At 43.9% G+C, this 12,306-nt stretch overlaps 1 protein-coding gene across 1 annotated transcript in view; it reads right to left on the reverse strand.

Annotated features, from left to right (window-relative positions):
* The window catches only part of CPNE9 (copine family member 9), a 73,181-nt gene that overhangs the window by 20,917 nt on the left and 39,958 nt on the right, over positions 1-12,306 (reverse strand). Inside the window, 5 exon segments of the mRNA XM_032239128.1 lie at positions 1,262-1,346; positions 1,349-1,364; positions 3,867-3,930; positions 8,506-8,582; positions 11,627-11,631. Of these exon segments, the coding sequence (XP_032095019.1) occupies positions 1,262-1,346; positions 1,349-1,364; positions 3,867-3,930; positions 8,506-8,582; positions 11,627-11,631 (247 nt within the window).

Genomic DNA, 12,306 nt, shown 5'->3' on the forward strand with positions numbered 1-12,306 from the left:
GTAAAACCATTGCACAGCCCCATAATACATGCACTGAAAAGCAAATCCCTTCCCTCCCTCGGCATTTCTTCCTCCATCCCAAAAACAGTGGGAGGATGGTTAAAATGGGTTGAGGGGTAAAATAAACGAATCTACTTTTGGGGGCCCTGAATATACAAGCTGACCTTCAGAAAGAACAAGAAAGAAAGCTGAGATGGCATCCTATAGAGTCGCAAGGGCAAAAAACATACCTCAGCTGCTGATCAAGGGAGCCATATTAGCTCGGCTTAAGCTACACTCTATACCACCACCACCCCTGCCACCATATGACAACCGGGAATAGTCATTATATTCCTTCATGCTAGGAACATGTAAGGGACTAAGTGGCTAAGACGCTGAATTTGCCGACCAGAAAGGTCGGCAGTTCAGCGGTTTGAATCCCTAGCGCTGTGTAACGGAGTGAGCTCCCATTACTTGTCTCAGCTTCTGCCAATCTAGCAGTTCGAAAGCATGTAAAAAATGCAAGTAGAAAAATAGGAACCACTTTGGTGGGAAGGGTAAAAGCATTTAGTCATGCCAGCCACATAGCAATAGCAATAGCAGTTAGACTTATATACCGCTTCATAGGGCTTTCAGCCCTCTCTAAGCGGTTTTACAGAGTCAGCATATTGCCCCCAACAATCCGGGTCCTCATTTTACCCACCTCCACATGACCATGGAGACACCTTTCGCTGCCCTGAGTCTCTTTGAGAGTGGGCGGCATACAAATTAATTAAATAAATTAAATAAATAAATCTTCAGACAGCACTGGCCCCCCGGCTTAGAAACGGAGATGAGCACTGCCTCCTAGAGTCGGGAATGACTAGCACACATATGTGCGAGGGGAACCTTAACCTTTATCTTTGGGGACATGTAAAATAAATAGTATTTTTCCTCAAATCTTAGAATAAAAAAGGCAAGTAAAAACTGGTGCGGAAAAAAATGGGGCTATTGATGTGGGTTGGGGGGGATCACATCTGAGAATCAACATTCACCCTAGCAAACTAGCAAAAAGAATGGCCTGAGAAGAGAGGAGTAGAAAGGCAAGCTTGAGTGTCTCTTGGAAGCAGACGTGTTTGTGTGTGTGTGTGCGTGCGTGCGTATGAGTGTGTGTGTGTGTGTGTGTGTGAGTGAACAATTCAGGGCCTAATGACACTATCAAGGCAGCTACATGCCATTAAAGTAACAGCCCAGAATGGGGCCTGGGAAGTTGGTTGCCTCGAAAGGGGACACTCTTGCGTACGTGCCGTCTTCGTTGCTGCGGTAGAAAACAAGGAAGGGATCTGATTTGCCAAAGAAATCCTTCTTGTCCAGCTTGTTGGCACACACTGCATGGTGACAATGTCCTGGAAGGGAAAGGCGACATCAGAAAGGGAAGCGGAAGCCAGGAGAAGGCCATCAAAAAGTACCAACTATAGGAGTGGAATAATACCCATAAGAAACACAACAAACCCACCGTTTCAAACTTTTTTTTTTCAAACTAACGGACACTCAAATATATATGTACACACAAAAGAGTCATTTCTGATTTGATTGCATTTTCTTTAAAAAAAAAATGTTCTCATTGTATGATTCGTTCATGTTCTTTCCCCAAGGAACATGAATAGCTTACAGATGGTTTCCAGCATCTTCTGGTCTGGGCTGTTTTTAGAGCCAGTCCAGGATTTTTTTTGGTGCTATTATACCTCTGAGAATCAACTTCCATTCAAAACTGCTACTGGCAAAATTTCACAATGGCCCTTTTAAGAGAAGTAGTTCAAGTGGCTGAGTTTCAGTGCTGAAATTTGTCAGGAATGGATAAATTGAAGACATTTTCATCCATGGATGAGCTCTTCCATACTTGAAGATCATACTCTCCACTCATCCATTCCTATATCTCCCCCGTTTCTTCTCTCTCTCTCTTTCTTTTCCCTCCCCCCACCTCTCTCACACACACAGCCTAGTTGAGGCAGCAGGAAGCATAGCAGAACTGGGGGCAGGGAAGCGTGTTCCCTGCCATAATGGCATAAAATTAACTGTCCGCATATTTGATTTCTATCTTGAATCTATAACTCCGTTTTGGCTTGCTGCCAAAAAGTAGCAATGTAATTTGGCGTATACAAGGCATACTAAACAAAAGCTTTTGATGTTCTGGGGTTGCCACAAAGAAGAGGAGGTCTGTTATGGCCTGCCAGTGGCCAGCAGAGCTGGCAGCAGATTCGGACAGTGAGGAGGTTGGGGAGGAACATGGGCCAGTCCTGGAGTCTGGGGAAAGGCTGTGATGAGGGCTCTGTGTTGGAGGCAGAGAGGAGGCCAGAACCGTCTGAAAGTTATCAGCTGCCTTCAGAGCAGACATCAGTGAGTCAGATGAACAGCTGGAGCCTGTTCCCAGTGTGCGCATGTGCAGAGTTGCCAGACAAAGGGAACAGCTAAAGAACAGTGGTCGACTTGGGAGTAAGGCCATAGGTGAACGATGAATGGCCCCTCCCAGAGCAAATAAAAGAGGAGCGAAAGGGGAGTGGAGTTTTCAGGAGACAATTAGTTCACTTAATTGGTTTGTGACTCTCGGAGACTGCTTGCCACGTTTTGCAGATATCGCCCTGGCAACTCTCCAAGCCAGATAAGGTCTGTGACTGTAAATCCTCCCTTGAAAGACTTTGCTGGATGTGAATGAGCAGAATTCACAGTCAATTAATAAAAGAGGTTTTTGTCGGGACAAGGAGTTTGCTTCATGCTCTTGGGAACTAAGGAGAAATTTGCTGATAGTGAGAACAATTGATCAGTGGAACGACTTGCCTCCAGAAGTTGTGAGTGCTCTATCACTGGAGGCTTTTAAAAGACTGGACAGCCATTTGTCTGAAATGGTATAGGGTCTCTTGCTTGAGCAGGGGGGCTGGACTAGAAGACCTCCACAGTCCCTTCCATTATTCTGCATCATGGTACAAGTACATGGCACAATTAATTCAACTTTAAGTTAAAGGCTTTAAACATTGCTAAGTCTTATTAAGATTTCGCTGTTCCCACATAAAATCCTGAAGGATTCTGGCTATGAAGGTTGAAAAGTCATGAGATTTGAAAAGAGAATCCCCGCAAAATCTGGCCATTTAAAAAATAGGTAATTTTATTTTGGGTAGCTACCCCACGGATTATTGAGTGACATTGAATAGTGTGAATTATGGTTGGGTATCTTCCTCCACCTTTTTTCTGGCAATTCACACCATGCCATTCAAAAGTCAAGTATGGTCCTACCGTGTTTTCCCCAAAATAAGATAGGGTCTTATTTTCTTTTGAACCCTCCCAAATAAACACTTGGCCTTATTTTCAGGGAGGTCTTATTATTTTTGAGGTGCAGGAGGCGGCGAGCGTGGCCACCTCATGGCTGCTGCTGTGTTGCAATATTTTGGGGGGGGAGGGCTTATTTTAGTGCACGCGCTCCAAAGCCCAATTGGGCTTATTATCTGGGAAGGTCTAATTTTGGGGGGGAAAGGTAGATTCAGCAAAAATTGTTTGTCCCTGTTCTAATTGGACATTGATGTAAAAAGTGTTCACGTCGGTTGCTCTCTATAAGCTGAGTTATTTTCTTGCAGGCATTTTGTTACTCAAACTAGATAACATGATCAGTGCTAGTAGTGATGAAATGACCTTGTTTGGGAAATGAAACATCTGCAAGGAAACAACCAAGCTCAGAGAGCAACGAGGACCCGCACAGTTCAACCCTACGCTACAAATATTCTCCTTTATTGGTAGTTCATCTTAGAGCGGCAGCCCCACTCATTTTACTCATGTCCCACTATGCATGAAGTGGTGGGAGGGAAGGGGTTCCTAACTCCCCCCCCCCACCAAGATGAGAGAGAGAACAAGCCACTCACCCGACAATTGCTGAGCTCTTCAGCATACAGCACTATGGCACCACATTTCTTTCCTGGAATTCCCCTAAATGTGACAGAGAGATAAAAACCTCAAGGTTAGGGTAGGAGCGGTCCCATCTTGCTGCTGCAAAGGAGTTGCTTGTGCTGTCAGTAATGGAACCAATGTGGCAATGTAGGATAGATGTGTGGGCAGGGACACAAATGGGAAAGATGAAATACTACCACCAATACACGTCCAGGAGGAAGTCAGCAGCCATGCACGGGTACCAGTTAGGATTTCATAGTAAAACAATGTCCCCAAACCTGTACCTCTCATACGTGCTGAGCTTCAACTCCCAATAACTTCATGTGCCGTGCAAGTGGAGGATCATGGGAACTGAAACCCATCGTTTTTGGTGGCGCCCAAGGCAGAGAACACAGTGTGTGGTAGATAGCTAGATGCTACAGCTAGCTAGCTAGTTAGCTACATAGAATGATAGACACACACACACACACAGAGAGAGAGAGAGAGAGAGAGAGAGAGAGGCAGGCAGGCAGGCAGGCAGGCAGGCAGGAATGCAGGCAGATATAGATATAGACAGACAGATGATAGATAGAGACAGAGACAGAGATAGAGGTAGACATAGATGATAGATAGATAGATAGATAGATAGATAGATAGATAGATAGATAGATGCAGACAAATATATATATATATATATAGAGTGAGAGAGAGATAGTAGATAGGCAGATATATCTATCTGTCTATCTATCATCTATCTATCATCTATCTATCATCTATCTATCATCTATCTATCTATCTATCTATCTATCTATCTATCTATCTATCTATCTATCTATCTATCTAAATAGCCAGAGATAGATAGATAGACAGATAGATAAATAGATGATAGCCAAATAGCCAGATATAGATAGATACATAGATCGTTGATAGACAGACAGACAGACAGATATACATAGAGAGATACACAGAGATAGATTAGGTGATAGATAGATATGGATAGATGATAGATAGATGATAGTTAGATAGACAGATGATAGATAGAGATTAACAGTTAGTAATATACATAAACAAAGCTTGGAAATGGTTAAAAGCAAGATAAACAGAAATGATGGAGAAAACTTAATTTGTGGCTTCAACTACCAAAAATGGATTCCCGGCATTGCTTTATAAGAGGGATGGGTAACCTGCAGTCTCCTTTCTGCAGCCTCCACAGAACCCTGCCATTCTGCTGCTCAGATTGGGTGGCAAACAATAGACTCCCTATCACTTTTGATTGGAAAATGAAACAAAACAGTTAATGTGAAGCCTCTAGTAGGCTTCCTTCCTTCTCTGTGTAAAGCAGAAGAAAAGGAAGACAAGCTTGTGGCTATCCATCAACATCACCGTCGTCTTTTATATTCCCCATTTTCTTGTTAGAATGATGTGCTAATAACCATAACAGCTATATAGCAGCTCTCTTGCTTTATAGCATGCCTGTCGGAAATTACTGGACCCTGAATCCAAAGTTAGCTGAGCTGAGAAGATTAGCAATAAACAAAAATTAAATACCTAAACTGCAAGAGGCCATTGGGTGGGATAATAATATTGAAGGGAATTGCAGTCCCTTCCCCCCATTATATTAAAGCGATGTGATTCTTATTTGCCTGGCATGGATGGTTAACCTGAATAGCTTCCTTCAGTCAGAAAGCATAAATGCCAAATACACAGCATAGGAATAGATTCCCCACAGCTGGAGATCAGAGTGAAGGAGCAATCAGGGGGCCTGCTTCCTAATTCCCACCATAGCAAAGTGTCAGGTCCCAAGAAAGACTGGTGGAGTTATCTTAGTTGCTTTGATTGTTCTTCACCTACAGACGGAATCTTGCCAGACTAAAGCAACTATTTGCAGAGCTATTCTGGGATGTCAACTCTGAATCTAGCCTGACCGAGGCCATCCTGGAGGCTTCAGTGCTGCCACAATGGTGCTGAGGGATAGGAAGGGGGGAATAGAGATAGCTGGGGTTTTGTAGCCAAAACAAAATGGTTTCCCCTGTGAATCAAGGATATTCCCCGAAGGAGGGAAGGAGGGAGGGAAGCAAGGAGGGAAGGAAGGAGGGAAGGAAGGAGAGAAGGAGAGAAGAAAGGAGGGAAGGAAGGAGGGAAGGAAGAAGAGAAGGAGAGAAGAAAGGAGGGAAGGAAGGAGGGAATGTAGGAGAGAAGGAAGGGGGAAGGAAGGAGGAAAGGAAGGGGGAAAGGAAGGAGAGAAGGAGAAAAGAAAGGAGGGAAGGAAGGAAGGAGGGAAGGAAGGAGGAAAGGAGAGAAGGAGGGAAGGGGAAGGAGGGAGGGAAGGAAGGGGAGTAGGAGAGAAGAAACGAGGGAAGGAAAGAGGGAGGGAAGAAGAAGTAGGACCGTTGTAAGATAAGATGGATCTATGGGATGTTAAAAAAGCAATCTTCAAGTATATTGTTAACAGTAGGGAAAAATTGTTATAAATATATATATTATTAATAACAGTTATGAGATCATATAATTGTGAATGTATATGTGAAATTGATAAAATTAAATTAAATTATTTAAAAATTTTTTTTAAAAAAGGATATTCCCATAGGTGGCTGAGGAGAGGAGAAGTGAAGTTTCCAAGCGACTGAACAGCACCTCAATTGGACCATGTGACAGATTGTTTGGGGTAAAAGGGGAAAATTGTTATTTTTAATTACTGTATTTTTGGAGTATAAGACGCATCAAGATTTTGAAGAGGCAAATTAAAAAAACAGTTTTTGCACTCTGCACACCTCCCAAAAATGGCCTGTTTTTCATGTTTTTTGTGAAAAAAAAGGGCATGCATAGGCTTTAGGAGGCTTGTAGAGTGCTCCTGGGGGCTGCGGGGGGGGGGGGAATGAGCAAAAAACAGCACATTTTTCACTCGTTTTTGCCTTCCCCAGCCCTCAGGAGCCCTCTAGAAGCCTTCTAAAGGCTATGCACGGCCATTTTTACAAAGGGGGCGGGATTTCAGGAGGCCAAAATTGCTGTATTCAGTGTATAAGATGCACCCAGATTTTCACCCTCTTTTTTGAGGGGAAAAGGTGTATCTTATACTCCAAAAAATATGGTAGGTGAAAACTGTGGGAACCCTTAGAGTTGGTTTTCACCAGCTTGTACCAATATGATATATCCAATAAACTTATTCTTTGAGGAAACTGTTTGCCTCGGAGTTCTGTTTGCTGTGGGTGTATTACTTGGAACCCTGACATGGGAACTGCTAGGTTCAACCCTCTTCCTGCCAGCCAAACTTTCCAAGCTTTACTGCCTCTTTGCCCTTCTGGGAATCCAGACTACATTCCACCACACAAGGCGACTGCTGTATATCACAACCATTTTAAGGGGCATACTTTGTCAGAAGGAATTAGACTCTGACGGGGAAGCAGATCCCCAGGAACTCCAGCTTTGTCTTTGCTGCCAGGTGGAAAACCCCAGAAGTTCCCACAAGTTTCCCACCCCTCCCCCAAAGCTGAAGGACTGGTGGCCTTCAGCCAATAATATCTGTTCTGAAACAGCTCCAAACACAATCCTTCCCACACACAGCTCAGAATGGCCAGGCCATCCTGCTCCTTCAGTTTGCTAATGCATCTGTATCAAAGCTGGAGTATTCCAGAAAAATCCCTCCTCCCCCCACACTTGGCTGCCCTCCCACACCCGAGAGCTGAGTTCCTTTTTTATTCAGGCTGCCAACTAATGAGATATTTTAATCAGAAGAGCTGAACTGATTAAGCAATTACATGGCTGTTGTTTTTAAAGTGTTTCTCTTCCTGAGATCCTCAGATCTTTGCTGTAACTTGAATGGAACAAATAAGAGTGAAGCCATTGACCTTTGGGAAATTGGAATTGTCTTTTTTCTGATTTCTACATCCTGGGGGTTTCCAAATCCGTAGGGGCTCTGAGGAATCTTAGCCAAACCCCAGAATTTTCAGGCAGAGTTCCAACATCCTGGAAGGATAAAGACACGGCTTCATCTTTCTTTCTTTCTTTTCTTTTTCTCTTTCTTTCTTCTTCTTTCTTTTTTCTTTCTTTTTTTTCTTTTCTTTCTTTCTTTCTTTTTCTTTCTTTTTTTTCTTTTTTTTCTTCTTTTTTCTTTTCTTTTTTTTTTCTTTCTTTCCTTTTTCTTTCTTTCTTTTTCTTCTTTTTCTTTCTTCTTTTCTTTTTCTTTCTCTTTCTTCTTCTTTCTTCTTTCTTTCTTTTCTTTCTTTCTTTCCTTCTTCCTTCCTTCTTTCATTCATTCATTCATTCATTTTTTCTTTCTTTCTTTCCCCCCCTCTTACTTCTGTTAGAGAAGAAAGGGAGATGTTTGGTCTTTTTGCTGCCTTTTTGGCTTACTGGTTATCTCTTTTGCACAATATGTAGATGTTGTTTAAGGCTATGTGTCCGTTGATAGCTGATTTGTCAGAGTGACAGAACAAAAAAATTGGCGATAATTTGTGTGAGAGAGATACAATGGCCTTGTGACCTTAGTCTTCCAAAGCTCTTCTTCCCAAACTTATAATTTTGATTTTAGGTTTCTGGCCATAATGCACTCACAGCATTAGAACAGAGATGCCTCCAGATCACCATCATCCAGGTTCCCCCCACAACCTTGCCTGATCACCCCTTCCTGTGACTTACGTAAGGTTCCGTTCCAGGCGACCTCTTTGGGAGCCAATGATCTCTCCCAAGGCCACAAAGGCCTGGCCTAAGAAGTCCTGTGGATGAGACCAAGAAAAAGAAGGAGAGGTGAATCCTGAGACACGACCTAGCAGGGGGAGGGAAGAGAGGAGGGGAAGGGAGAGAGGAAAGGAAAGGAAGGAGAGAGGAGAGGAGAGGAGGGGAAGGGAAGGAGATGAGAGGAGGGGACAGCTTCCCACCAAGTCAAAGATTTGATCATCCATTATTCAGTTGGAGATGGTGGTATCTCCAGCGTGCTGCACTGACTGCAATCTGATTCTCCTGGGCAGGGTTAGGTTCTCCAAAAGTTTCAGGGACAGCATTAGCTGAAGACGTGGTGTTACCTCCCTAAACTGAGTAGACCTCCAAGATAGCAGGGAGGAAGTCATCCAATATTTCAGAAGCCAAATGCTCTGCATGGTTCAACTTCAATGGGGCTTGCTTGGGATGTCTTCAAGTACTATTTGCCCAAACTCAACAACATACGCAACTCTCCCATAATCTGGGTTAGTGCAGCACATTAAGTCACGTGAAAATCCAAACCATAGTTCAATATGGACCAAGCCTATCATGTTTTGGAAATGCATCCACCAGGGTTTCACCTGGCTAAATGGGCTGTGAAAACCTAACCTTTGAACAGACACCTCCCCACTTAGAGTGGTTTAGTCTTTGCTCTCCAGTCTGGTCGGGTCCAGAAGTGTTATTCAGCTGGTTCTCTCTGGTTCAGGCGAACTGGTAGCGGAGGCTGCGGGAGGCTCCGCCCACCCGTCCCAAAGTAATGCACGAGCACTGCGCATGTGCAGAAGGCAGTGCGCATGCTTAGATGCGGCACGTGTGCTCACATTTGAGAACCAGTAGGGAAGATAAGTGAATCCCACTGCTGGTCTGGTCCAATCAGATAGTGATCCCACATGATCCCTAGAGGGCGACACACAACTTACCTTCTATAGGTCAGGTTGGATAAAGCAGCATGTAAAAAAAAAAAAAGGACAGTGGAGTTAGTGGCTTCTCAGCCGACCTCAGCTGAGAAAGCTCTCATCTGGTTAACAGATAAGATTATAGCGCAAAGATCCATCAGTGATATCTTTATCTAGATATGTGACAATGCACAAAGGAAGAAGTGCTTTCCCCATGGGCTTTGGTCTAAAGGGAAACAACAGAGGGGATGGGGAGGCAGGGGGCCAAGAGGAGGAAAAATGTGTGATTCAGTCATTCATCCCATTCACTTTAGTTAAGTCATAGCTTGGAATTCATTCATTCATTCATTCATTCATTCATTCATTCAGTTTGCTATATCTCAGGGGTATCAAACTCCATTTCATTGAGGGCCGCATCAGGGTTGTGTTTGACTTCGGGGAGGGCAGTGGCATGGCCAGGGGGGCGTGGCCAGCTTGACATCACTTGTGTCAGGGGCGCCTGTGGTGGCGCCCTGCCTGAGTGCTCTGCCAGCGAAAACGGGCTCCCAATCTCCATTTTCGGCTGGGATGGCCTCTTGTAACCCTCTGCCAGCGAAAACGGAGCTCAATTTTTGCTGGCAGAGCCCACGCAGGCCAGTCCTTCGCTGTTTCCAGGGCAGCTCCACGGGCCAGATCTAAGCATCCCGCATGCTGGATCTGGCCTGCGGGCTTTGAGTTTGACACCCCTGCTGTAGCTTGATACTAAGGATACTAATTTTCTTAGAGAAAGGAGAACTGCGCAAGATTTGAGGGTCATGATAAAAGTGGCTTTAAAAAAATGTCAGTGGAGACAGCCATAAGAGGTAACCAGAAAAGGATGAAGTTTAGGAAGAGAAGCTGAAATGTACTGTGGAAATCCTGTCCCTTTAATTTGTATCTCCCAAGCTTTGGGTTAAGGTTCTCATGCTTGGTTCTCTAGTTATGAGATTAAAAATATAAATTCAAAAATGTAATTTAACTAAAACCATTGGTCTGATTCTTCTCCATGTATTCTTTGTATTTCTTTGTCCTGGCTCCTTCCACTGCAGGTACTGAATCTTCTGGGGAAGTGTCAGAAGGGGCACAGCATTACCAGAAAGGGCATGGCCAAAAACTGATGGCACATTTTTTGGGGAAACGTTAAGAGTGGGCATGGGAGCAGAAGGGATATGGATGAAGATGTTATGGCCCACCAGCGGAGTTGGCAACAAATTTGGACAGTGAGGAGGTTGGGGAGAAACATGGGCCAGTCCTGGAGGCTGGGGAAGGTTCGGATGAGGGCCGAGTCAGAGGCAGAGATGGGGCCGAGGCCGTCTGGCAGTGATCAGGTGCTCATGGAGCTAGACAGCAGTGAGGCAAAGGAACAGCTAGAGCCGGTTCCCAGTGTGCGCATGTGCAGAGCTGCCAGAAGAAAAGATCACCTCAGAAAACAGGGTAGACTTGGGAGTAAAGTCACAGGTGGAAGGTGATTGGCCCCTCCCATAGGAAATAAAAAAGAGCGAAAGGGGAGTGGGCTTTTGCAGGAAACAATTCGTTCGTTCAGTTGTTAAGATTCATTTCAGAAGTGTGAAAATCTGTCCGTGAATCTCGGAGACTCTGTGCCCAGTCTTTCCTTTCCAGCACCTCATTTGGAAAATATTTACATGGCGGCTTTCCAAGATAGATAAGGACTGCAGTCATAAATATTCCTTTGGAAGACTGTTTGCCTTGCCTTTGCTGAATGTGAATGAGAGGAATTCACATTCATGTAATAAAAGGGGTTTTGTTGGGACCAGGAATCTGCTTTGTGCTTTTTGGGGAAGCTTGGGTCAGAACAGAATAATTGCTCCATGTGTATCCCATGGATGAAGAACTGCATGGTTATCCTTAAAACCACATCCAACTCTTTTTTTTTTTTTAAAAAAAGGTAGATCAGAATTTGTTGAAATTTGACATCAAAATGGTTGAATTTTGTTGGTGTTGAGACACAGCCAGCTAGGCAAGAAGGTCAAGCAGGGAACTAGCCTTGAGTCTATGCACAGCTTCAAGAGACTTATGGCTGAGTACCTTTAACTTACACAGTAAGTATCTGTTTCTTCCCAAGGGAAGGCAAGCAATCTGGAGAGATTCTTGTACTTTGGGTGGAGCACAATAAAGTACACTTGTACCTTTCCTGTCCAGAACTGGTTGCTTATGCCTGACAGCTGGCAAGTTAGAAGGTAGGGGTGTGTGTGTTTGTGTGTTAGAGTTGCAATCACTGTCCTAAAAACACATGCCAGTTTTCTTTTTAAGGAATACCATACTTTTTGGACTATAAGACATACTTTTTTGTCTCCCAAAAGGGGGTGAAAATATCTGTGCGTCTTATAGACTGAATATTGCTGAAGCCCCGTCCACCTGCCAGCTATTTTGTGGCCTCCCATGGCCCTTTTTAAGGCCTTTTTTTTGCTGTTTTTGAGGATTTTTTCAGGCTGTTTTTGAGGCTTTCTTGGGCTGTTTTTGAGGCTATTTTGGCCCTTTTTTGAGGATTTTTTGGCACTTTTTCAAGGCTTTTTTCAGTCCATTTTTCCAAAACAAATGGGCCAAAAAATCCTAAAAAACAGGCTAAGAAAAGCTTCAAAAATGGGCAAGAAAAGCCTCAAAAACGGGGCAAAGAAAAGCCTCAAAATGTACCAAAAACGCCCCCCAAACAGGCCAAAAAGCCTCAAAAATGGGTAGAAAAATGGCTGGAAAAGGGCCAAAAAAGGTCCCCAAAAAGGGATGAAAATGAGGCACGTGTCTTATAATCAGGTGCATCTTATAATCCAAAAAATACGGTATGTTTTAAAAAGACAACACAATTCTTTTC

This window comes from Thamnophis elegans, chromosome 2 (genome assembly GCF_009769535.1).
Source record: "Thamnophis elegans isolate rThaEle1 chromosome 2, rThaEle1.pri, whole genome shotgun sequence".
Taxonomy (NCBI): Eukaryota; Metazoa; Chordata; class Lepidosauria; order Squamata; family Colubridae; genus Thamnophis; species Thamnophis elegans.